Source organism: Rousettus aegyptiacus, unplaced genomic scaffold, assembly GCF_014176215.1.
Source record: "Rousettus aegyptiacus isolate mRouAeg1 unplaced genomic scaffold, mRouAeg1.p scaffold_m13_p_15, whole genome shotgun sequence".
Lineage (NCBI taxonomy): Eukaryota > Metazoa > Chordata > Mammalia > Chiroptera > Pteropodidae > Rousettus > Rousettus aegyptiacus.
The window spans coordinates 5,698,835-5,724,873 of record NW_023416290.1 but is presented as its reverse complement, the minus strand read 5'-3'; the positions used below and the strand labels follow the sequence as shown (position 1 = coordinate 5,724,873).

The following is a 26,039-nucleotide window of genomic DNA, read 5'->3' as shown; positions in this document are numbered from 1 at the left end:
CCTTTACAAGCGAAAGCAAGCAAACTTTTTGCCGACACCCTGGCCTCGTCTTTTTTTTTTTTTTTTTTTTCAGGCAAGGCAACCCTTGGTTGACCTCACAGGTTGCAAGGACCTCGAAGCTTATGGACCCTTAGGCGGTCTCCCATCCAAGTACTAACCAGGCCAGTCCCTGCTTAGCTTCCGAGATCAGACGGGATTGGGCCTGCTCAGGGTGGCATGGCCGTAGACTGGCCTCATCTTTTTAAGCTTCTGCCCTATCTCTTTGCTTCCTCGCTAACCAAGAACCTAGACTTGCTCTCTCAGCTTTGTCTCTGTCCTGATTTCTCTCCCTAGCATTGGTCTGAAATGGCTCTCAGTCATGAACTGGCACTCAGCAGACCTCATCTCTCTTGGCTGCTGGCATTTGACCTTGGTGCCCACTCTCTCCTCCCGGAATCTCTTGTTCCTTTGCTTCTATAATTTAATCCTCCTTCAGTTTTCCTTTAACCTTTCTGGTCCCGTTTTTCCTCGTTGATTTTACTAACTCATTGTTTTTTCTCCTCTTCGATTTTGATAACTTCAGAATTTTCTTTCCCTTCTCGTACTTTATCATCTTTCTGAAGAAATTCATCTCTGGGTGAATAACTTCAAAACTGATACGTTAGAGCCCGTTTGTGTTCCCAGAACCCCACGCGTGCATTTCCGCTCTCTGTGTGCCACATGTAGTGCGTGTGTTACAGACACGTCACGTGTCACCCTGGAAATATGCACACAACCACACAGACACACATGTCCGTCACACGGTCTGTTTCTCTGTTTGGTGATGTCATCGGTCCACTCCCCTCCCCCTCCCCACCCCACCTTTACTCATCCATGAACTTCTAGGAATTTAAGTTCCTAAGCATCAGTTCAGTCTGTCTGCGCGTTTCATCTCCTTGCTGTCGCCTTAGCTTGTGCCCTCACGCGCTCGGGCCAGGACTGCTTCGTCACCCTCGGAAGGTGCCCAGAGTCCTGTGATTGGCAGTGCCCAGACTGAACGCAGTGCCCAGACTGAACCGAGTGCCGTCTCGCCCTGCTTTCCCCAGCACGCTCACTACACTGTCTTATTTCCACACTAACACATTGAAGATTAAAGCCAAGGTGCGCAAACGTTTCAGTAATAATTTTGAAATTTTAAATATTTCTTTACGAATTATTTTGAAAGTACAAACCAATCACCCTAATTGAATTTTGTATACAGAATGCATTTATATATTTGTAGGACTCAGATTCATTGATCACGGATTCAACAAACGTTTATTATCCACGTCGTCCATATGACAGACACAAAAAATAGGCCCAAGGTACCGGCATGACCTAAATAACTGCCCCGAAGCAACTCTCAGCCCCATGAAGAAGACAGACATGTGGACAAATACTAACTCTGCAGTGTCATGGCTGCTAAACAAAGGAGCAGAACAGAATTTTAGGAGCCCCAAAGAGGGACTAGTTTACATCGGAGAGAATTGAAAAGGTGTCGCAAATGTATCACACAAACCTGAACTGCGAAGAAAGAGTAGCCGTCTGACAAATAACTGGCAGAGGAAACCGTGCCGACAAGAGCAAGGAGTAGCAGGTCCCATGAAACGGTGGGACCAGGGGTCTCGCACGTCACGTGTATGGGGATTTTGGGGTCCTTGTAGACAGGAATCACTGAAGTGTATTCGTGCTCACTTAGAGCCTTCTCAACACTTGCAGGGCAAATTGGAGGGATGGGAAATGAGGCAAAGGGATTAATTAGGCTACCGCAAAAATCTAGGTGAGAAGTGGTGAGAACGCAAACCAAGATGTTGACTTTGCAAATAAGTAAGAAGGGAGGAAACGTCAGAACTGAGCAACGCTATACATGTACGTTAAATGTTTGAGTCTGTTTTGTTTTTGTTTTAAACTGTAGACATGGGATGTAGAGCTGGAAAGATCTGCAGAATCCTGGGCCGAGACGTGTTTGTGGGAGCACGGACCTGCGAGCTTGCTTCCGTCAATCGGACAGAATTTGGGGGCACACTGGGGAAGGTAGCTTGAAATGTAACTTTTTGTTTCTGAAAATGTGTGTTTGAAGCGAAATGTTTATTAAGTCATGTCGCCCATTTTCGAAGGCTCAGTGCCCGAAAGGAAAACAAGTAATCATACCCACACGATAATAAAAAATAAACAGCGTACAAGAATGATCAATATTTGAGACTTACTTTTGTTTTAGATCATTGACATAATAGTAACATCATGGGGATACGTACTTAAGATTAATAACATACAAAAATCTCCACCAAACTTTACCAATCTGTTCGAAATATTTGGTTTTACATTTTTTCCCCCCAGCTTTCATCACTCTTTATGGTTCTTTCATTTCAAATAGATATAGGCCCCCAACATTTCATGTACAAGCATGGTACGATGAGGTGAGAGACTTCAGCTACCCGTACGAACACGAATGCAACCCGTACTGCCCGTTCCGATGTTCTGGTCCTGTATGTACTCATTATACACAGGTATGTTTGGGGTGCCTTGTACTTCGTTTCTCTAAGTTAACTTCATGTGACTATGGGACAGCTTAGGCTTCTGAACTTATGTCCGTTGATATGGTTATTAAAAATTATATAGTTATTGATTTATGTAGAATAAGCTTAGACATTTCTGATCAATAAAAGTATTGATCAGAAAAAATGTCCAAACATCTACTTAGAACGGTATTATTGCCATGATTTTCAATGTGAAACCTTTTTAATATGGCTCCAATAAGTGCAAATGAGAAATTTACCGTCTTCAAAAGCAGGTGTCATTATTTTTATTTTCCAAAGAATAAAAATATAGTTTTAATTACCAGTGACATTCAGTATTTGTAGGTGTGCAACATTTAATTTCTTTTTTGATATTCATTGTTCCCATTTGGTATTGGGTATGTTCTAAACTGGGAAATCACACAACTATAAGCAGATTCGACCAGATAACTCACCATAGTTCTGAGTTTCTAGAAGGTCTGTGGCTGATTATTGGCAAATGGAAAGCAGACAAACTTTCTGTACGCCCCTGCCTGTGACATGATTGAGATCAGCGCTGAACTCCCTAATAATCAGTGGCACAATGAAAATATCACATTGTAAGATAAATCTGAACACCTCAGTTTTGTACTTTCTGTTTAAGACAAGAAATTCTGTCCCTTCCTCAGGTTAGTTTCTTTATAGAAAAACACAGAATTTAGGTTTGTGAGGATGTAAATTTTGAGTTACTTAGTAAATGTGCATTTTGACGGTTCTTACATTTTATAGCTAGATACAGTTATTGAGTGTAGATCTCTTTTTCTAATCGACTTAAGCACTTCCCAAAGTCTCAGGAAAAATATCCTTTTGGACGTTGCCTCATTTCATTCCAAATGAGAATTTTACACCTTTTTCTCTCGGCTATGTCGTGTCTTCACCTCAACTTGCTTTTTTCTGAGCCTTTCGTTCCTCTCGTGTAGGTTGTGTGGGCAACAAGTAGCAGGATAGGCTGTGCCATCAATTTGTGTCACAACATGAACATCTGGGGACAGATATGGCCCAAAGCCGTCTACTTGGTGTGCAATTATTCCCCGAAGTAAGTAGACAAAACACTGCTTTCAAATGTAAATTTTTCTTAATGACATGAAAATAACTTTATATTCCTGATTTTTTTTTTTCATTTTCGATGTGTATTGCTGAGTAAAGTCATAATTGCTTGAACTCAGTTTACTTAACATAGATGTTATGGTTGCCTGATGCATAGAAATCAGTGCTTAAAAGGAAAGGGAATTTGAAAATATCTTTGTGAGGATAGGAATCATATTTTTATGCCTTTGGTTTTACTCATTGCACTATTATATTGCATAAATATTTAATGATTTTGATTTGTTAGAGATGAATAACTATAGATTAACTGAAAAATGCTTTTTTGCCTGTATACAGACCATTCAAACGATTACCTTGAAAACATTACATAACCATTCTCAGGGTCAAATCTAAGTCTAAAATCTGTTTTTATTAAATCAAATGGAGTATAGATGAATATCCCTTAGCAGACTTTGGTGTTCTGCAGAAGTTTGATTTTGTATTTTTTAGCATTATGCATAGCATGTTATTTAGTATACTTCAAAAGAATGAGGCAACAATTTGTATTTAAACCTAGTAACCAAAAGGACTCAGCGATAAAGGAGGCAAGTGTCTTAAATCTACACTTCTAAATCATTACTTGGAAGATTCTTTCAGTCATATTTCGCAGCGTCTTAAAAATCATACCGTTAAACTGCCTCTTTAAAGAGTGCGCATCCTCTCTTTCAGGGGTAACTGGTGGGGCCACGCCCCCTACAAGCACGGGCGGCCCTGTTCCGCTTGCCCACCCAGTTTTGGAGGAGGCTGTAGAGAAAACCTGTGCTATAAAGGTAAGCGCTATATGTACTCATATGCAGTTGATGGGTATGTTAACACTTACGCATGAATTTCTGTTATTAAAGACAAAAGTGTATTTATTACTCAAAAAGCTTCTAGAACTCTATTTCAAATATTTTGAAGAAGCCATTTAGAATATTTATAAAAATATTTGTAATATTAATGCCTTTTATGCCAATGTGTATTTAAAGGAGTTTCATGCTTCCTCCAGATAACTTCTAATTCTACTTGTAATTTATCCTGGAGTGACCAGGATGTTTACATTTTTAAAAACCAGCTTGACACATTGTCGACTAGAGTTATTTCCATAAGTCATCATTTTGGAAGGATTTGGTAGTGTAGCGTAATTTATTTCTAGCACTTCAAAAGTTTTCGCCCAAACATCTATCCATAATTCTTACTTGAACCATGCTCAATGACTTGTACTGATTTTCTGCTTCTCACTGTAGAGTATATGTACAGCTTTTCATGCCAAAATAACCAAAAACTGTAAGAGTTTTATAAAACTACTGTAAAAGTAGTACTCTCAAATGCATTCGATGTCCTAAAAAGTAAATATAAATATGATGTCCCATTTATAACACACGAAGATAAAATACACGTGACAAAGCTTTGTGGAAATCATCATGCTTATGTTGGGCAGCCAGGCGAACATTTTTTACTTCCTTGTACTTCTTTTCTTATTGATGACTAAATGAAGATTAGTGCAGACTAAGAGTTAATGTAGGCCTTTTGCAGTAGTCATAAGGAGATGTGCCTTTTTCCCCTTAATAACTCAATGCTTATCAGCTAGAATGAGCAGACAAGAAGTGACATATATTTTACTCAGCTACATGAGCCATTTTGAATTCCTGGAAGCGTTTTTCATTTTGTGTGAGTCTGTTTTCCATCCTCTTTACCTCCAAACCAGCTACCTACTTGCCCCTTCACCAATGGCCACTATATTTTACTGAAACTGATTTTCCTCTGACTTTATACTTCCTTTCTCTATGTTTCTTAGACACACATGAAAGTAACACAACTCTCTAAAACGCGCCAGTGTCAAGCCCTTGACACAATCCAACCTGGAAGAAATATTAAATTCAGAGTTTGAAATTATTCTCCATTGTCAAGTTTAAATTTCTACACATTGAATTTCCTTCTGAGAGAGAAAAACCATTCCACTGAAACCGATAATACTGTAATAAATAATAACGGAATATCAATTCTTCTGTAGACCAAATTTCCTTATAAGATAATTTTAAATGTGATCCTCCTGAAAATATTAAGAATATGAGTTCTTTTCAGAAAAAAATTCAAATTTACCAAGCCCTGACTTTATTCTTTTACTGTATAGACTTCACAGGGTCCTCATGAAAACCAATCACTGATATCATGTTAACATATAAGCAAAGTTTAGAAATGAGTCCATTTAATATTAGGCCAACTGGTAGCCCAAATTAAAGGCTCAAAGGTGACGTGTATGTTTCATTTACTCCACTGTAGTACCTAAGATCACCTTCAACCAAAACCTGTGCCGGAAACAGTACTGATTTTTCTGGTTTTAAATGTTAGATGGGCAAGTACGGGTATATCATGAACTGTTAAAGTTGCGTGCACGTTTAGAGTAGGATTCACGTGTCTTTCCTCCGTTCTCTTCACAGAAGGGTCAGACAGGTACTACACTCCACGGGAAGAAGAAACCAATGAAATCGAACGGCAGCAGTCACGAGTGCGGGACGCCCACGTTCGAACGCGGGCGGACGACAGCAGCACGAACGAAGTCATAAGCATGCAGCAGATGTGTAAGACTTCCGCACCGCCCACCGGCGTTTAACAGTGTACACGAGGTGGCAGAGCCATCCGCATGTTACTAGCTTTGATACTGTTAGAGCGGTAAATACTTGGCATTAGACTAAATGTGAAGAATTAGAGCAGATTTTACGTTATCTAAATTTTGTTTTTTTCCCTTTAGCCCAAATTGTTTCCTGCGAAGTGAGATTAAGAGATCAGTGTAAAGGAACAACCTGCAATCGGTAATATTCACTATTATTCTTAAAATTAACCGACAGATACAAGAAATAGTTTCAATTTATACTGACATTCAGAGGAACTAAATTTTGTTACCAATGTCTTTCATTTAGATATGAATGTCCTGCTGGCTGTTTGGATAGTAAAGCTAAAGTTATTGGCAGTGTCCATTATGAAATGGTAAGTATTATAATTATTTGGGGGAGAGTCCTTTCATGGAATATTTGATTTTTTTAATATAAAAATAATTTATATATGTGTAGATAGTTTGCTTAGAAATGTTTAATTTAAAGTCATTTAAATGGCAACCAGTTGTGTTGTATGCAGCACTCTAATATTTTAATATCTTAATATCTTTTTCTTTCCTCCTTTGCTCCAAGCAATCCAGCATCTGTAGAGCTGCAATTCATTATGGTATAATAGACAACGATGGTGGTTGGGTTGATATCACTAGACAAGGAAGAAAACATTATTTCATCAAATCCAATAGAAATGGTGTTCAGACAATCGGGTAAGTACCTGGGAGATCTTTTGGATCGGATGATTTTAAATTATAATAATGAAGTAATAGATTGTTGCTGAGCAAAGCATAGAAGAATTTAATTGATAAAAATATTGATAATTTTGAAGTCCCCAGGTCACATACTATGTCACCTTTTTTTTTTTTTTTGTCCTTTTAAATGTAATTGAATCCATCGTAAAATCATTGATTACTTTTTGAAATGTTTCTCAGGTTAAAAATACCGAAGATATTATTCTAAAACATTGTATATTTTCATGTATACTCACTAAAAAGTAGAAGAGTGTGGGTTTTGGAAATGTCTTTGTTACATCTCTTGCTTCTTTGTAAAAAAAGTAATGATTGAAGCTCATATAAAATGACTTTTCATAGAAATGTGACATGGTTTCTTTAAGTATACAATTGCATGAAATTCCACAGTAAAGATGAAATTTATAATGATAAGAAAGAAATTATTAAAAACGCTTGAAAATTGGTAGAACGATCTCCTACGTATATAGTTTTGTTCAAAGGCTTGATGTATGTTTTTTAGCCATTACTCTCAAATTAAAACTTTTACAGGATTCAACTGATTCATTCAGCAAATATTTATTAACTATCTTGAATAAATAATAAATATTAGTAGTTTTAGTAAAGCAAACACTGAGTGTTGGATTAAAAAACATTTATTATTTACTTTTTTCTCTTAACTTAGTTTTTAACTATGTTTATTATGGCAACTCTTGAAATTTGAAAGGTGTGTCATATTAATGTACCATCACAAATAAGCCCTGCCTTTTGCAATAGATGTTTTTCTGAAAATCTGGATATCAATGTTAAAATTTTGACATATAATGGTATACCTATTCTTATATTCCTGTTTTTAACGATGAAAAGGAATTAATTCATTATTATGGACCTGTTATTAAATATTAGAGAGAATGATCAATGCACACGCCTTGAAGGTACTTATTATTTAGTGGTCTTTTTGTAACTACCTCATGTTTACTACTGTGAAAGATTAGTTTGGTTCTGTGGTGACAGGGAATTAGTATATTGATAATTTTAATGTTACTTGCTAACAAGTGTGTAGATATAAATGTGTATTGTTTTATGGTATTATCTATAAGTTTTTGAGATTGATAATGAAAAGAGATCATCTTCTAATATGAAGAATGGTATTGATTTGGTTCATACTTGAAGGTAATATGGATTTAGCATTAAATAGATGATGTATTTGTATATTGCTACTTATTTAGATATTTAAATGAGAATGTTCAAGAAAAAATATTCATAGACCTAAAAATTACCAGAAGTTACGTTGATGCTGTTGCATATAAGAAAATGATTGACATATTTGTTTTTTTTTTCCCCAGGAAATACCAGTCTGCTAATTCCTTCACAGTCTCGAAAGTAACAGGTTAGCACTTTTTTCATCTTGTCTTCTTACTAGTATGTTGTACGTTATTGTTTCCAAAGAGTTTGCTTATCATTTTGTGTTTTAATTCTCCAGTTCAGGCGGTCACTTGTGAAACGACTGTGGAACAGCTCTGTCCGTTTCATAAGCCTGCTTCCCATTGCCCGAGGTAATGTATTCTAAAGTTTCTTCTTTACCAGTGAACATATAAGGTGCTCTTACCCTGTGACAACGGTTTTTGCCTCGTATCGTGGTGTCTGTAGGATTCAAAGAGGGTTGTGATCTTGAACACAGCGGAGAGCAGTGGAACATCACAAACTGCATGCACTCCCTGCCCTCCTGTGTGCTTTCTCCAAATGCCGAAGTACCGTCTGGTCCTCCATGATAGCTGAGCTGGTGCATATGCTCAGTGTGTTTACATGGGCTGTGAAGAGTTCTGTCTTAGTCTGCTCGGGCTGCTTATAAACCCCGATGAATTGTATATCAAACATTTTTGTTACAAAAGTGTAATCTCTTACTAGAGCTTCACTAATTATGCTCTTATAAGGCTCACAGATTTAATTAACATCATGCTACTATGTTTTATAATCTTAGAAAATTTTACAGATTTTCTTTCCAGATATTTCAAACCTCTATCTATACTTATAGATTGTATTTTTATAAATAGAAGAGACATGTTGCTAGGTGAAGCTGGTAAATTTGAGCATTGTGATCTGGTGAAAAAAGCAAAGCTTTTAGAATGTTTCATTTATATATGTTTATTAAACACCTACTCTAAACCAGTGTTATGCTCGGCCCTGTCTCAGCCACGTGACTAGGTTCATGCAGACTAAATGTAAGGGTCGTGGTGGAGCATTTCAGCACTGAGCCTCCTTCAGGAGATGCTCAATAAATGATAAATTTGATATCTGTGGTACAATCCATAGAAATATTATTACAAAAGAAAAAGATCATGCAAGTAAAATGTTAGTAAATAATTTTCTATTTCTTGGCTCGTTCCAAGAAGGGAACTTGCTGCCTCCACCTCCCCCAAAAGGGAAATGATATAAATTTATAAAACTTAATTTTTGCTGTCACCAATATAACAAATCAGTGGGGGAAAAAAATGATTTAGGTATAATTTTAACCTTAATTACTCTTTTATATACAAGTGAAATGAAGTTTTTCTTTTTTTTGTCCTCATATAAAATTTTTAATAGTTTCATAAATTAGGTAATAATGGTATTGTTTATATGATAGCATAACTTTTAGGGAATTATATGGTTGGCAAATTCATTTTAGAATTTTATTTCACTTAAATAAGGTATAAATCTTTTCTGGGGAAAAATGCCAAGAGTGAATAAATTAAATGAAATAAGCTCAAAATGGCAGAACTCAAAATAAACCATCTCTAATATTTAGTACCATAACCTTATAGAAAGGGCGTGTGTGTGTGTACCTCTGTGTGTGTGACTGGAAATCTTATCCCATCTTACATATATCTATAAATGTTGAGATACTCAAAATCTTATGTGCTCACTACCTAAAATTAGGTATCATTAAAAATGTGTCAACATTTTTATTGAAAGCTTACCAGCAAATTGTAGACAAAGGAACGTTTAGTAGATCACTATGTACATTCTCAGTCTTATGTAATAAGGTGTTAAAACCAGAGATTAGAACACAAAGCAAAAACTTCCTCTAGTCCTTCTTTAATTTACTTTACTGAGTAGGTAGAAACTCACTCAGTTCGGAGCTACTGACCTTGGCCTCTCACAAAGCCAGTGTTTAAAATAAGGTCAAGGTAGGGCCCACACAGCACTGTAGGGTGGACACCGAGTGCCCAGTAGTTCTCAAATACAGGGAGACAGTGTTACAGTCGATGGGGACACCCTTCCTCCTACAGAAAGCCCCAACAGTGTCTTTACAAAAATCAGCTCTTTAATTTAAAGTTGTAAAGACTCAGATTCATTTATTGCTTACATGTAAATGTAAGTTCTGGTTTAGATGTTATAGGAAGTATATATACTCCCAAGTGTACAGTATTGTGCAAATCTTAGAAGTAAGAAATTTAAATAAGAAATGTAGTTACTTCCTGAAAGCTGTCTTAAGGAAGAGCTGCTTCAATTAATAAAGGTAGTTGACACTGAAGTTTTTTTTAGGACATTTGTAGGAAAAACATTAATGCCTTCACCAAACAATGGTTTTCCTGTCGTCATTTTGTTGATACTGATTTACTTTGTAAAGGAAATTGTTTTTCCAGTTTTGCGCTTTGAGGTGGGGGAGGGGAGAGAGGGAGAGGTTAGAGGAGTGAGAGAGAGAGAGGAGAGAGGGAGGGAGGATGGGGGAGAGAGAGGAGGGAGGGGAGAGAGGGAGGCAGGGAACACACTCAGAAGAGGCAATCGATTTTTAAAAAGTGCTACTTGACAGTATCTTAAACTCTAGGAGTGGATTTTTTTTTTTTTTAATTGCTTGAACAATGATAATTTTGGGGACTTTAAAAAAAATAAGCTAAGCCAATTAGATGTCAGTCAGGCAGGCTGCAGGGCATCTGGAGAAAGAACATTCCATACAGAGAGAATGGTAAGCGTGAAGGGGCTAAGGAATAACCAGCCGACCAGCACGGCTGGATCTGGGTGAGAAAGTGGAAGAGTGGGGTACGCGGTCAGAGAGGAGATGGGGGGACAGAATGTGCAGGGCTTGCGGACCACAGTGAAGCCCTTACCATTCTCTCCGAAGGGGACGGAGAGGCGCTGGAGTCTTTGGGGCAGAGGATCGGACTTGTGCGCCTGTGTCAGTGTGTGGAATGATCTGATGTCGGGTGTATTTTAATTTATAGTCAGTAGAAATTGCTGGTGGTTGAGCGTAAGGTGTGAGATAAGGAGAGGAATTGAGGATAGAAAAAAGGTTTCTGGCTTGAGCACCTGGAATAATGGGTCACCATTTATTGTAGGAAGCCTGCAGAAAACGTATTTAGGGGCTAAGAGATTAGGAATTTGGGTTCAAACATGATGAGTTTGAGCTAGTTATTAAATCTAAGTGGAGACACGGAAAAACAGTAGGACATGCAAGTCTATTAAGAGAAGTCTCAATTATAGGCGTAAATTTGGAGTTCAGCATTTTATAGATGAGAATTAAAACCATGACATTGGATGAGATACCAATGACACGAATGCAGAGAAAAGAAACCACGAGATGTATGAGTCAGACAGTGATTCAGAATTTCCAAGTTACCTGTTTGCTAAATTCTGCAGACACGTGGGGGTACCAAATTCCCAGATACTTTGAGATGCTTCCTGATGCTTCTTTCTGTTTTGAATCGCTGCATGAGAAAGCTTCCTGGTTAATTTTTTTCAAAAAGAAAAACACATTTGTGCCAAAAGCTGGAGGTGGATTGACAGTGGGAGCAGAAGCAATTATGACTGCCTGGCTTTTACGATTGACCTATTTCGGAAGAAAAGCAAAAATGAGTAGGGTTTAGAATGCTGAGTTTACTATTGTGTATGAACGTCTGTAGTCTTACTAATGAGAAAGGCCGAAGTCACCAGCTAATTAACATTTATAAATATCTGTTTTACAGAGTATACTGCCCTCGTAACTGTATGCAGGCGAATCCACACTATGCTCGTGTGATTGGAACTCGAGTTTATTCCGATGTAAGTATCCTAATTCACGCGGCTCTCAGCATTCGTGTGCATATTTCTGTATAGGGTCCATAGGTTCTGCACACACACACACACACACACACACACACTTTTAAATGCGTGTGTGTACATTTATATACAGTAGACCCCCGGTGGTTTTTTTCATGATTTCATTTACCTGTAGCCAACCGTGGTCCAAAAATATTAAATGGAAAGTTCTAAAAATAAACAATTCATAAATTTGAAATTGCACGCTGTTTGGAGTAGTGTGATACCAACTCGAGCCGTCCTGCTCTGTCCCGCCGGGATGTGAATCATCCCTCTGTCCTGCATCCCCGCCTGTCAGTCACTCGGTAGCTGTCTCTGTGATCACAGCAACTGCCATGTTATCGAAGTGCTGGTGTTCAGGTCACTCTCATTTACTTCGTAATGGCCCCAAAGCTCGAGAGTAGTGATTCTGGCAATTTGGACCTGCCAAAGAGGAGCCATAAAGTGTTTACTTTAAGTGAAAAGATGAGAATGGTACAATGAGCTCTTCTAAGAGAGGTCTCTCCCCCATTAGGCATTCTGATGGTTTCCTCACCTCTTTTGTTATTTTTTAAGTCTCTTGAGGAAAGCAGCTGGGCGGTTCACGCATCGTTTTTTCATTGGCGACTTCTGGGTGCTGAGACCCGCCTGGCAGAGCTTAGCATAGAGTCGCCTCAGAAACTAAGCAAATACCTTGCGCACAAATATTTGTTGAAAAGATACATGAATAAATGTATATGAATGAGCATATCTCGAATCATCACAAATTTCCAAAGAAATTGTTCTTTCCAGATTATCCCTTTAAGAACCAAACCTTTTCATTTTAGTTATACTTTGTGAAAATCTTTCAAAATATCCCACAGACTTTGATACCACTCTTTGCTAGAGTGAAGGATTTGGGAGAATTGATCTCCTGAGATAACTTTATCTTCCTACTTCAGTGAAATGGGTAGGTAATTATATGTGACTATGTAAATCCTTTTGAGAGTAAATTGGAAACACAAAGATCACTATCACCAGGAAGCGTAGTTAGAGGCGCAGACATTACCCGCCAGTCTTCCAATCCCTGCGAAATGCATTACGTCTTTCTGTACAATATGCAGAAGAGAAGCAGTCTGCATCCCTCCTTTTCTCTCCTTCTCCACATCCCCATCTTACTGTCTCCTTCTCTCCCCCTCTCTATACCTGTAGTTTGTAACTTGTACATTTTACTGCTTTTAACTTATTTCCCACTCGTGACAAATGAAGTTAATTTCTACAGTCCTTAAAAATGTTTTCACAGACACATTCATTCTCTTTTTCATGACATATTAATTCTTATAAAGTGTGGACATGAAAAGACAATCTCTTCTGACCTTGGAACTCAAATAGGAATGCCCGCTGACTACATAGTTATGGGCAAAACGATAGTTTGAAAACATATTGAGTGCATGGATTTAGTGAATGTTATATCTAAGCACTTTTACTGCCTTGGGAAGAATGCTGATAATAATACCCTTTTGACAGAGAAAGATAAATACTAAAATGTGTATAGAATTATTTTTAATTCTATCCGTTCTGAACCATATTGGATACAAATATTAATTCAGCAGTCGACTTTAAATGGTGAACAAAATGCCTCCCGAGAGTAAGGATGTGAGGTCTTACGTACATGGCACTTGGTGATGGAACAGAAAGAATGGAAAGGATTAAACAGCTTGGCATCAGGCTCGCTGGTCTAATAAATACTGACCGATGCCACAAGGGTCAGAGCACAGCAATAGAGCAAGGTCACGTCCGATGCACATGCTCACACGAACTTTGACAAGCACATTAAAGTGTGCTCGCAGAAAAGAACAGAACACACCAGTGGGGTCAGAAAAGACCCACGGGGAAACGAGATGGGTCGTTTTGCACGAAACAGCGCGAGTGTTTCCTGCCGTGGGATTCCCTCAGGCTGCACTCAGCTACGGACGAACTTCGGTAGAATATTTGTCTTAAAGCGAATGTTACAATCTAGAGGACTTTGGTGGGAAATCAAGAGAAGAGCTGACTTCTAGGAGTCGACAGTTTTAAGAACTGGAAAGTGTTGAACCTGAAACAATAATTTCCTCCTCCACAGAAATCCCATTCAATTCAGATTATGTAACTGGCAATGTAATCGTAGAACTTTCCTGTTACCTCATGTTGGACCATTGAAACCAGGATGACAGACCTTGCAAATCTAGGTAGAAGCCATGATTGGTCTGTCTTCCTATAAATATGCACATATTATATTATTTTTTTTTTTTGTGGGGTTACTCTTTTGGGCAAATTTTCTCTGAGTAGATTAATAGGAAATTTCTATTAATTAATAGGAAACAATTCCCCATTTTAATATATGCCTATATCTTGGAAGGGAACTGTAAAGATATACAGAACTACGTTTGAGTTGTTTATAAGTCAAAAACCAAAGATAAATAAAATGAGGTACAGATAATCCAGCCGGCGAAGGTTTAGTCTGAGTGACTGAGGCAGAGACTGGCAAAGGCGGAAATTTAAGAATGAGTAATGGGCCCTTGATGAGATAAAAGCAGCCAATTTGCATTCTGTTGCTTCAACAACAGAACAAGCCTGCTGTTTGGACAAGTGTTTGCGAGATCGGATGGTTCTTATCGCTGCAGCCACCCTTGAGGTCTGTTCAGAATTAGCTTTAACTTTGTGAGTTTTGAAATGCTCATTTATGCACAAAACGCCGCCGAACCGCGGCTGCTCGCCGAGTACCCGCACAGCGCTCCCACACAGGGCACCCACACAGGGCACCCACACAGGGCACCCACACGGGACAGGTGTCAGTGCCGTCGGTCCAATAGAAGAGTCAGCCGGGCAGGGTCAGCAGAGTCTCCTAACGGCAGCTTCTTCGCGTCCCTCCAGCTGTCCAGCATCTGCAGAGCAGCGGTCCACGCCGGGGTGGTTCGAAGTCACGGTGGTTATGTCGACGTCATGCCTGTGGACAAAAGAAAGACTTACACCGCTTCTTTTCAGAACGGCATATTCTCAGAAAGGTAAATGAACAAAACACATATTCTGCCCTTTTATGCTTGCTTTCCAACCAGCTCACTTTAGCATGGGGTTGAAGGCACGAGGCTGAGCCAGGGCGTTTCTTCTGCACGCTGTGTGACTGTACACACACCGTGTACCCATACTCTGGACCAGAGGTGCCTGTCTCCTGCAGGCTCGTCAACATCAAAATGAAAAAGGAAATCGGATTACAAGCCAGAACTTCTCCTTTGCTAACTGGTCTTTAAACAAGGGAATGTCTTTCATCCTCTTTTGGATAGTCCAGATTAAGTTTTTATATTTTATTCTTTCTAGGTGAGCAAGGCACTGTTTCTCTAACCCGGTTATCTGACAAAGTAATTGACAACAACCATGGGTCTGATTTTCCCCAGAACCAAATTTTCTTTTTGATTGGATGTTAGATGCCTAACGTGATATAGATGAATTCTTTCAGGTCCTCTCATAGTATCTTGCTCATTAGTTTATATAGTTTGTTGTTTGAGGGGATTCTTGTGGCTTTATGAAGTATTAATATAAAAGAGAAAATAACCTATCATGACTTTTTCAACTCACCAGTACTTGTGGAGGTAATGTTGGATAGGTACAAAAAAAAATGACTACCTTTCAAATAGTTACTGAGTTCTTCAAATTCTTTGTGGAAGGTTCACATGTAAAGTTTCTCTAAGGGACACCAGAGGATATTGCCTGCCATATAACCATCTGGGTGCCATCTTCATAGAGAGATAGACTTGTGTTTAGCACCTGTTTTCAGATGCGACGGTATCAGGAGGCCATTAATGAGAAGGTGACTTCACTATGACCTGGCTTATGGTCTCCTTAAACAAATATGACACATAAAACAGATTTTTGAGTCAGAGTCTGAGATGCAGTTTAATAAGCTAAATCGAGCAATGTAGTTTCATTTACCTGTTATAGTTCTCAAATTTTTCAAAAAGACAGTAAGATGATAGGTAATAGCTTAAGAAAACTGAGAATAATTGTTTTTGAGAACCTGCTGTGAATTTTCTGGATGCTGTTGGACACTTTCTATCAGCTTACTTCCACCAACAGCCTTATAAAGTTGATTCTCTAAACCCTAATTTATAGACATGTCAACTGAGGCTCAGAGAGGTCAAGTGATAGGCCCAAGGTTGTATGACTCAGAGCTCGGGTTTGATGCTAGGCCTGTACATTCAGAAATACGCATTTTCCCAGCGTATCACTCTGTATAAAGAAGAAGCACACAGTCACTTTCTGGAGCACCTAGTCAGTCGGTGTCCTGTAAACAAAGATGGCTTTCGAGTGGCCATCTGCTGGTATGAAAAACCGGGCACATGTGTTTGTGGTGTGCACGCACTTAGGATAGTCTCACTCTTTCTCACACGAAAATTCTCCCCTTTTCTTTACATGAATAAATATATAAAAGGAATGGTACTTTGTCTCCCTTACCTTAGTATTTATTGTGTTGGTCTTTAAAGACTTGTCATTAAGAAAACAAAACTTTATGCAAAAATGTAAAGACTGCAAAATTTTAAATTTGATTAGAATAAATGATTAACTGCATTATTAATCTGTTTTAAATATTAGGCCTTTAAGCAAAACATACCTTGTTGATATCACTAAATAAAATGTGAATAATTTGAGAAAGAGTAAAATACTTGATTTCGCATTGCTTTTAAATTGTTTTAAAATACCTTCAAAATGAGACTGAGCAGTGTTTATGCGTTTTCATTTTAGTAAAAAAAAATCTTAGGATCTTTCAGGTTTGACCATTAAATTTTCACACTAAGATTTTTCTTGAAACCATAGATGTGAAAAATATGAACAGGTGTGATAGCAATAAAATTTAAATTTTGTTAGGCTTAGGAAATGATGGTAGCAATAGAGAGTATTGCTTAAGTATCGCCATCTTTTCGACTTGCAGTTAAATTTTAACTGTGCCAGTAGTAAACCTGGATCTCAGTCTTCTCCCAGAGAAACTGAATAGCAGCGGCTTAACTCTATTAAAATCACAGGTGGTAATGTATGAAAACGTGATCTGTCATCTGTGAAGTTCTATATAAAATACTATTATTGCCACCGTGCACCTTAAATTCCTTTAGTAAACTGGCAGCCCAGCATACAGCCAAGATTTAAAGAATTTATTTCATCCTCACTCAAGCTTTCCAATGAACATAAACTACAGTAGCCTAAGAAAGTTGACCACCTGGATTCACAGAGCTGCCTTCCCAACTGTCATAGGGAAGCCTGATTTATTTGAGGGAGATTATATGTGGGGATGACATCAATATGCTTTTTGTATTTTTGCAGTTTACAGAATCCTCCAGGAGGAAAGGCATTCAGAGTATTCGCTGTTGTGTGAAATGGAACACTTGGAAGAGGATCGTAATGACCGTTCCAAATGCCATATTTCTAAAGTTTGTATAAAACTGTAACATTACTGTACAGAAGATACCAACTGTTTTCAGCCCCCAAACAGTGCCAAAAGCATACAAATCCTGATAAAAAAAGTCTGTAATATAAAACATGGGACATTATTAGCTTTGGGAAAAGTAATGAATATGTAATGGTTTTAGAAATCCTGTGTTAAATATTGCTATATTTTCTTAGCAGTTATTTCTACAGTTAATGACATAATCATGATTGTTCTACATTTTATATATTATATGGTGCTTTGTATATGCCACTAATACAATGAAAATATTGAATGTGAATGGCCCTCAAATAACCATCTGGTGCATTTAAAAATATTAATAACAGAAATACTGACTCTGAAAATTAACCATTTATTACATTTTCCTCCATTTAATGCTGTGCGGTTACCTATTCCAGAAAATCTCAAATTATTTTCCACTTAATACCTATATAGTTTTTCTCTTCTGTTAAGTTTAGACTTATAGGATATTAAGTCCGGATACTGTACTCTTATTTTGTATAAAACAATTCCTTATTATCCAGATGTACCTGTTACAACATATGATTCCTTGGGAATGGCCTTCATGGCACATGGAATGAAACACTCCTAGTGATCGTACAGGAAACAAAGGGGTATGCACAGGCAGCTGGAACTTTCTAGGTATTGTTCAAACTAGGGTCACACATTTTCTTCTGTATCCTGGCAAATACTCCTGCAGGCCAGGAAGTATAATAGCAAAAAATTTAACGAAGATGAGCTAAGGCATTTGCATCACCATTGCCACTGATTTTCTTAATGGTAAATGGCTCTGTGTATAATTGTTGCCATATTATGGTGCCTATAATGGTGATATATTTGTTTCTATGAAAAATGTATTGTGCTTCGAGACAAATTTTGGTAATTTTTTTTTTCCGCTGGTGAGTTTCTTCTTTCCCTGTAAACATATTAAAATTAATCGTGTTTCAAAGTATTGTTTTCAGTCTCCTTTGCATCCTTATTTTGATTTAGAAATCACTTTAAATTTACAAAAGTATTGTAAATCTTTTAGATTTGGATTACTGACATTAACACATATAGCATCTTTAATACCAGAAGTCGGCAAAGTCAACCTGATTATTTAGGTATTTGTGAAAGAGAGAAGACAATCATAAGTTGAGAAGCATTATATTAAGGGGAAATGTGAATAAGATGAGAGAGATGAATATCTAAACTAGAAATAATCTGAAAGGTATAAAGTAATTATAAAAGCATTGGCAAGACAATAGATAATTTAGATATTTTTAGAAAGCGAATAGGTGTTTAAGAGCAGATACAGGAGAGAGAAACCACACGTAGAGATCACGGAAAGCGAGAAATGGCTAATACAAAAAAAAAAAAGAGGGGAATCACATAAATAACTGTTGGAGAGCAAATTAAGAAACTAACATCGTGATCAGTTGTCAAGAACTGGCCGGGAATTATATTGTTTAAAATATAGGTAATCAAAGCTTAAGTATTTATACATTAAAAATTTCAAACTTAAAGCACATTTTGTGGAAACATGTTTTTCCAAAAGACATATTACACCTTCTTAAGTAGTGTTCTTTAGAAGTTCTAATAGTTTTTTAAAAAATGTAAACTCTTTTGAAGTACACAGTGAGCTAAGCAAAGAAACAGAGCTATCTTTTGCAAACATAACAAACTTCAGATCTGGGGTTTAAGCTAATTTATTGCACAATGAATTACATTGTTCAAGTTAATTTAAAACACTTATCTGAGGTCTATTTCAACCCTGGCACCATAACATTCAGGAGCTGAAGAAATAGTTTAGCCAAATAATCTTATCTTCTTTCACTAATTTGTTGGAATTAAAAGCCAAATTATATCTGAGATTTTTAAAAGGCAGGCAAACTGCTTAGAATTCTGTTATTACACTTAGCAAATAGATACCCTTTTCCTCTTATCATCCAATTACTGTCATGTTCCGCAAAATCAAGTATAAAACAATGCTGATAAGCAAACATCTTTGCACTAGACTATTAAATTATGAAGATATTTTTCAATTCTTACTAAAAAATTCCTAATTAAGACCATAATTGTCAATAACATTTAACTACGTTAATGAAAATGAAAAGCAGAGAGCCTACCAAAGCTTGACAAGCTCAGTTTAAAAAATGAACATCTATAGACAATGAAGTGGAAGTCAAGGATAAATATTTAAAAACCGCATTAAGAGATTTAAAATGTTAAATCCCAACTGACTGAGCTCTTATGCTAAAGCAGATCTTCTTACTATTATTGTTTATGCCTATAGCACCTGGTCTTCCTAGGTGGTTTCCCATCCAAGTACAACCAGGCCTGAACCTACTTAGCTTCCAAAATTGGGCTTGTTCAGGGTGGCATGGTCATAGACCATGGACAATGTCTCCACTGGGGCATGTAAAGCAGATGTGCTAACCGCTATACTATGGAACCACATCCTAAAACAGATTTTTAAAAAGCCATTAAAGAACAACTTGGTTAGGAACAATATAATGAAAAACACAAATAAATAAACAGTCCCTCCTGAAGCTTTCTGCTTCATTCATTCCAAAAATATCGAGTTCCTACAATTTCCTTATGGACCATCTTGATCACTGTAGATATGCTCATAAGCAAACATGTCCTCAGGAAATTAGAATCAAGTGAACAAAAAAATATTAATCACGAACAATATGATTACCAAACCATGAAGGCTTTAGAACTGCATAGTTACAAAGAAAATGTTTATAGTATAGTGGGAGTATTTAAAAGTGAGACTTGATCCAATTGAGGAGAGGAAAGATGACTTTACTAAGGAATTGACACTAAAACTTAGATCTTAAGGATGAGTAGGAATGAATAGGGAAGGGTTGAAACTCAAAGAGATACCCAAAATGAATAATCCTAACACATGATACATGTTAATATGCTCAAAAGAAACTCAGTGTGAGCAGAGAAGCAAAATATTTTAATACATCTCACAATAATACCAACCAGAGTTTTATTACATTTTAAAACAAAGTGTTTAATGTTCTTGTGATCTACAGAGCCTGATTCTTATACGATTAACACGTGTAAAGCATGGATGCAGACGATCGTAGGAGAGAGGGCAGAGGGAATGACATGTATTGACTGACCGCCAATTATGTGTTACCATTGCTTGACGTTTAAATGTATCATTTGATTCTCACAACAAACCTGAGAGACAAGGTTATTTTCCCAAACTTACGTATCAGGCGCAGATTCTAAAAGGTTAAGCAACATTGTCTAGGGGCTTGTGTTTGAGAAATGTAATTCAAAGCTCCATTTATCTAATTCCGAAGCCCACGCTTTTGCAACTAGATCTCTTCTGCTAGGCGTTTCCATGGAGATGGTGAATAACTTCACTGATTCCTCTCACACTAGGTTGAAGAGTGCTATTGCAGAAAATGTTATAATTCTTGAATATGCTAACAATTTGTTAGATGTGGGAAGATGTAGAAGAGAAATTAGGGATTTAGTTTTCTTTAGAAGTGGCCCAGGAGATTAAAAAAACCACTGGTTCAGGGAACATCAAAGAAAAATCAGGTTTGTGTTCTATAAATTTTGAAATTTTGGACTACTTTTCCAAGACAATAGATTAAGTAGTTCCCCAGTTCATTAAAAGGAAAATAAAGAGGAAGAAAAAATACTCGTAAAAGCATGAATATCCTGAAAATGGATGGCAGTTGGAATCATGGTGATGATTCAAAGTACATAGGCCCTCAGTCCAGAGCCTGCACGAGAAGGCCGCAGGTTATGGTGGAGCCATCAACCTAAATGACTGAAGAATGGGCTTTCTTACTTCCATTCAGGTGGCTCCCCTGACTTCATTATCTACTCTCCAATCCTCACCTGCCCACATACCCTTAAACGAATCCAAGTAATTAACATTCTACCACACACAAAGAACTTTAAGTCAAACCCTTCTCATTCAGGAAACAAGTCGACAATATTAGAAACCAGTTCTTCAAACTTATATATCAACAAACAAAAGGATCATCAGACATATGCACAGATAAGCACATATCATATCAACTGACATGAGAAGAAGCAGACATTTCAGAGAAGAGTATCTAAAAATATCATCTTCAAGGGGAGTTAGGAAGACACTATACTTATGAAACAAGAAAAGGCTAGTATAGAAAAGGAATAGAGAACAAGAAAAGTCTTGGAAGAGACTAGAGTAACTGAGTTAGCTATTGAACTACAGAAAGTGAGGGGAAAAAAAAAAACTTCAAAGCTGTGATGTGGTCTAAAAGTAAAGATTTTAAGAGATCAATAGAAACAGAAAACATAACAGAAAATTTAAGCTTCAATGTATGTGTAGTGTTATCTCATTGTGGTTTTTCTCTGTACTTACCTGATGATTAATACTGTTGAGCATCTTTTCATGTCATTTGTATGTCTGCTATGAAGTGTCTATTCAAATATTTTGCCCATTTTAAAATTAGATTTATAATAGTATAAGTTTTTTTATATATCCTGGATACAAGGCCTTTGTCCTATACATACATAGTAATATGTATATATGTATACATATATACATATATTTATATGCATATATATATTTCAAGATGAAGTCTATGATCCATCGGGTTAATTTTTGTGCACTCTATGAGGTTAAAATGGAAATTTTTTTTCCCATATGGATATCCAATTTTCCAAGCACCACTGTTGAAAAAACTATCCTTTCTTATCCAGTTACCATGATACTGTTAAAAATCAACTGATAACACACATACACACACACACACACATACACACACACACAGATTTCTAGACACTGTTTCAGTAATGTCCAATAGAAATTTAATTTATAATTACTTATAGATGTTCATATAATTATCATAATTTCATATAATTTATATAATTAAATTTCATAGTTAATAATTTATAATTATTAAATGTATTTATGTAATTAAATGTCAAATTTAATTTATATACTTAGGTCACTGCTATGATCTTAAATTTTCCAATAATCACATTAATAAAAGAATGATTAAGTTTAATAATACTTTTAACTCGGTGAATACAAAAATTTTTATCTCAACGTATAACCTATATAAAAATATATGTTCATAATTTTGTTCAGGAAACCACTTTATTTTATATTAATATGACCACTCTAGGGGGCTTACGATAGTACTTGATTATAGATTTCCAACCATCTATTTTTATTCGCTCAAAATTAATTATTACAGGTGTTCTTCGAAAGTGCTTTCCTTTTTGAGACGTTTTTTCACTGGATATAGAATTGTACGTTGACAGTTTGTTTTTAGCATTTAAAAAATGTCATTTCATTGCCTTCCGACTTCGCAAGTTTCTTAAGAGACCTCTGCAATCGTATTTGTATTCATCACTACCCGATGGTTCTTTCTTTAGCAGCTTTTAAAATTTTCTTTTTATCGCTGTGTAGAAATGGTATAGTCTCATTCCGGGTCTGCTCTATCGCGGGTCTAGTAAGCATTCCCAGTGATACAAGAAATCTCCATTCTGAATCAGAGCTTGTTTCCTGAACTCTGAAACGGTTCAATTTATTTTTCCCATATTGTTCTTTTTCAGTCTCTCGGGACTTTAGGTGAATAGGTTGGTATTAAGCAAATACTCAAGGTAACCCCATGGGAATTTCTGAACCTGGGCGAGCCCAGCAGGCCAACTTCCTGGGGCCAGCATTTTCCCCTCACTGCACTGATGCAGAGTGGGGAAGGTCCTTCAGGCCGGGAAGACACCCAGGGCCTCTGTGCGCATTAGGTCTCTGTCTGTAACCAGCGGATTTGCCAACACTGCCCTGGGGTTCCAGGCTAAGGAGTTCCCCTGAGATCTGGTTTCGGGGAACAGGAATTTGTTTTGCACAGGGCTGGAAAGTGGCAGCACGATGGGTCCCCCAGAAGGACCTATCCATCCCTACAAGGCCCGACCTGGCCCAGGCCGCAGCGAGCCTGGACGCGGAGCCTCCCTGCACACCGGAGTGCAGGTGGCTCCCGCGCTCCTGCCCTCAGACATCGGGCCCCCTTGGCCTCTTGGAAGGGGCTGCCCTCTTCCTCCAGGAAGTCCTCCTGGGGCCAGCAGTTCCCCTCACTCCCCTACTGACTCGGAGTCAGTCGAGGTGATTACCGTCACCCCCCATCCGGTCCTGCAGACCTTATCCCACCTGGGCTTCTCTGGCAAACGACCTGCTGGTGTGTCCCATCCCACGTGGCTCTCTGGGCGCGCCCGGAATGGCTCTCAGGTTCTCACGAGCTCGGCTCAGGGATCTCGCGAGATCTGGCTTCAGGGGGCAGTAGGCTCTCTGTTCTGGAGAAGGATGGACCACGCGGTGTGTGGGGTATCCCCGAGAAGTCCCCGCCTGTGACCTGGCCTATTCCTTTACAGTTCAGACTCTGACAGATTCCAGGGAGCCTGGATGCCACGTCGGCGCACACGCAGTTCAACAAGTCGGGCCCAGTGCACCTGCGCTCCGGCACCTGGGAGGTCCGGGCCTGTATGGCGACCCAGCCTGGCCGGCCATCCTCCCGGGACCGGCTGCACCCACCACTGAACTTCTGATGTGGAGTGAGTAAGGTCGCTGGAGCCATTCCTTTATGGTCCTGCGCCAGGAAGACACACAGGCCTCTCCGGGGCTCAGGTGGCCAAGGTGTTTTTAATCAGCCGACTTCCGGACACTGCCCTTGGTGGCAAGGCTAAGGAGTTCCTCTGGCTTCTGACCCAGGGGCAGGCGCTGCGCTTGTGCGGCAAGGTGGACCTTGGCAGCGTGGCGTGTGCCGCAGAACCCCCAGCCTGTGGCCCGCGCTGTGCCTCCACTGCCCACACCTGGCTGGACAGCATGCCGAACCTTGGCCCAGCCCAGGAGGCCTTGCAGTAAGAAAAATGAGCCAAATCCTGTATTTGCACTTAGCTGAGAAGTGAGTATTCATTTATAGCTGCTAAATACAAGTAACCTGTATTTTAACTTAAAGAATTCCACCAGAAGTCTTTAATTGACTTTAATTATTATACATCAGAGGAAGAAAAGAATTGAATACTGTCGTTACTGCTTAATAAGATTTTTGCTCCTACTTGGCCTATTGCTTTGGCAATGCTGAGGTATTCAATAGAAGGAAATAATTATGATACTATCCAGAACAGATGTGCTGGAAATTGTCCCATAACTTCGACAAAACAAAATCAGGCTTCTTTGAGAGCTATGGTTGGATAACTCTGCCTGTTTTCTGTGTGAGTTGATGTATATGTGTAAATTTACATTTTTCACAGGTTGATGGTCTGTTAGGTAAATGCCTTAGTGTTCATTGAATTTCCATTCATTCTGTCAGTATGGAAAAAAATGAAGAGGCACTGATTTGGCCAAAGTGACAAAGAGCTGTAACTAATTTTAAATAAGTTCTTCAAATTTCCAATAATATTTTCTATGTTTCCCTGAGGTAAAGCCAGAATAAGAGCACAAAACAAATGTTAAGAGTCCAGACGCCTAAGTACTTTGAATAAATCCTCACACACTTCAGAAAGGATCAAAAGCCAATGATTATACAGACACTCTACACCTAAGTGTGAGCACCATGCTAATAGAAATAAATCTAATTAAGTAGTTTATATTAATTTAGAAGCATATTTGTTTGTTGCATCAGAACTTATTTTTTTTAAGTAAAAAACATCCTTTATAACATATACAATCTAAGACATTAAAAGCTGCGAGACAACTGGTGTTTGTGTGTGGAACACTCAGAAGCCTATCAAATACTTTTATTTAATAATGGCCATATTTATAGAGTGCTTATTTTGTACCAGGCACCGTCTTTAAGTAGTTTATAGCTAAACTCACACAGTCCACACTACAATCCAGTGAGTACTGTTATTATCCTGTTTATTTTGTAGATGATAAAAGGAGTTAAGGAACTTCCTCACAATCACTCAGAAAATAAATATTGGAACAAGGATTTGAACTTTTAAAATATGTCTCTAGCTTCTGTGCTCTTCCTATTTTCCCTCCCACAGCCAGCATCTTTCCTATTTGGTCTATAGACAGCCTAATCTCTGTGTGAAAATATGCTTTTCAGAATCGGTACAAAGTGTGAATATATTTTTTTTTCAAAAGCAAATGCCTGGGAGACGTCATCCACGCAGAGCTGGCTTCCGATGACCAAGCAGACAAGCTCCACACCTGGCCGCTAAGGGACATCACCAATAACCTGTAAGTCCTCTGTGCAGTGTCCTGGCATCTTGGTCATATTTTCTCGTGTTTCTTCCTCACATTTTAGCCTCCGATCGGTGTCATGTTGTGAGGGACATTGCCTTCACGCACACCTGTCAAAAGTGTTGCCCAATGAAGACTGTGTGTGCTCCTGACAGCTTAAGGTTATATATTTTTCCTTGATCAGTTCTGAAATTCCTTGAGCCCCCTGCATTTGGTATACGTTTTCTGTTTGCCCATCTGCTTTTTATTTCTTTATTCCTCTTTCTCTATACTATTTGGACGAATCAGTTATATTTAATTATTCCATTTTTTACCTTCTCCATTAACTTTTTAGCTTTTTATTTATTTATTTTTTTTACAGTGGCAATTTCTAGAAACTCGAACACGCATTTTTAATGTACCTTA

The 26,039-nt window shown here is 38.0% G+C and overlaps 2 protein-coding genes across 2 annotated transcripts in view; both read left to right on the top strand.

Moving 5' to 3' along the window:
* Positions 1–18,360, top strand: part of CRISPLD1 (cysteine rich secretory protein LCCL domain containing 1) — a 33,275-nt gene extending 14,915 nt beyond the window's left edge. Inside the window, exons 3-15 of the mRNA XM_016153684.2 lie at positions 1,913–2,031; positions 2,372–2,504; positions 3,473–3,588; positions 4,308–4,408; positions 6,059–6,199; positions 6,370–6,430; positions 6,539–6,605; positions 6,806–6,936; positions 8,301–8,344; positions 8,438–8,510; positions 11,901–11,976; positions 14,884–15,014; positions 17,320–18,360. Coding sequence (XP_016009170.1) covers positions 1,913–2,031; positions 2,372–2,504; positions 3,473–3,588; positions 4,308–4,408; positions 6,059–6,199; positions 6,370–6,430; positions 6,539–6,605; positions 6,806–6,936; positions 8,301–8,344; positions 8,438–8,510; positions 11,901–11,976; positions 14,884–15,014; positions 17,320–17,371 — 1,245 coding nt within the window. The 3' untranslated portion in view covers positions 17,372–18,360. The remainder of the gene's footprint in view (positions 1–1,912; positions 2,032–2,371; positions 2,505–3,472; positions 3,589–4,307; positions 4,409–6,058; positions 6,200–6,369; positions 6,431–6,538; positions 6,606–6,805; positions 6,937–8,300; positions 8,345–8,437; positions 8,511–11,900; positions 11,977–14,883; positions 15,015–17,319) is intronic.
* A 4,961-nt stretch (positions 18,361–23,321) lies between these two features.
* On the top strand, positions 23,322–25,834 carry LOC118612040. The gene is made up of 3 exons (XM_036233297.1): positions 23,322–23,625; positions 23,750–23,998; positions 25,536–25,834. Exons 1-3 carry the CDS (start codon positions 23,322–23,324, stop codon positions 25,610–25,612), a joined length of 630 nt encoding a protein of 209 aa, XP_036089190.1. The 3' UTR covers positions 25,613–25,834.
* The last annotated feature ends 205 nt before the right edge of the window (positions 25,835–26,039 follow it).

Excerpts from the sequence above, each read along its gene's own strand:
- LOC118612040 (XM_036233297.1), top strand. The coding sequence starts at position 23,322 with ATGGGTCCCCCAGAAGGACCTATCCATCCCTACAAGGCCCGACCTGGC. Across the intron at positions 23,626-23,749 it reads CTCTGGCAAACGACCTGCTG|GATGGACCACGCGGTGTGTG; the intron begins GTGTGTCCCATC and ends GTTCTGGAGAAG. Across the intron at positions 23,999-25,535 it reads CACTGAACTTCTGATGTGGA|CAAATGCCTGGGAGACGTCA; the intron begins GTGAGTAAGGTC and ends TTTTTTCAAAAG.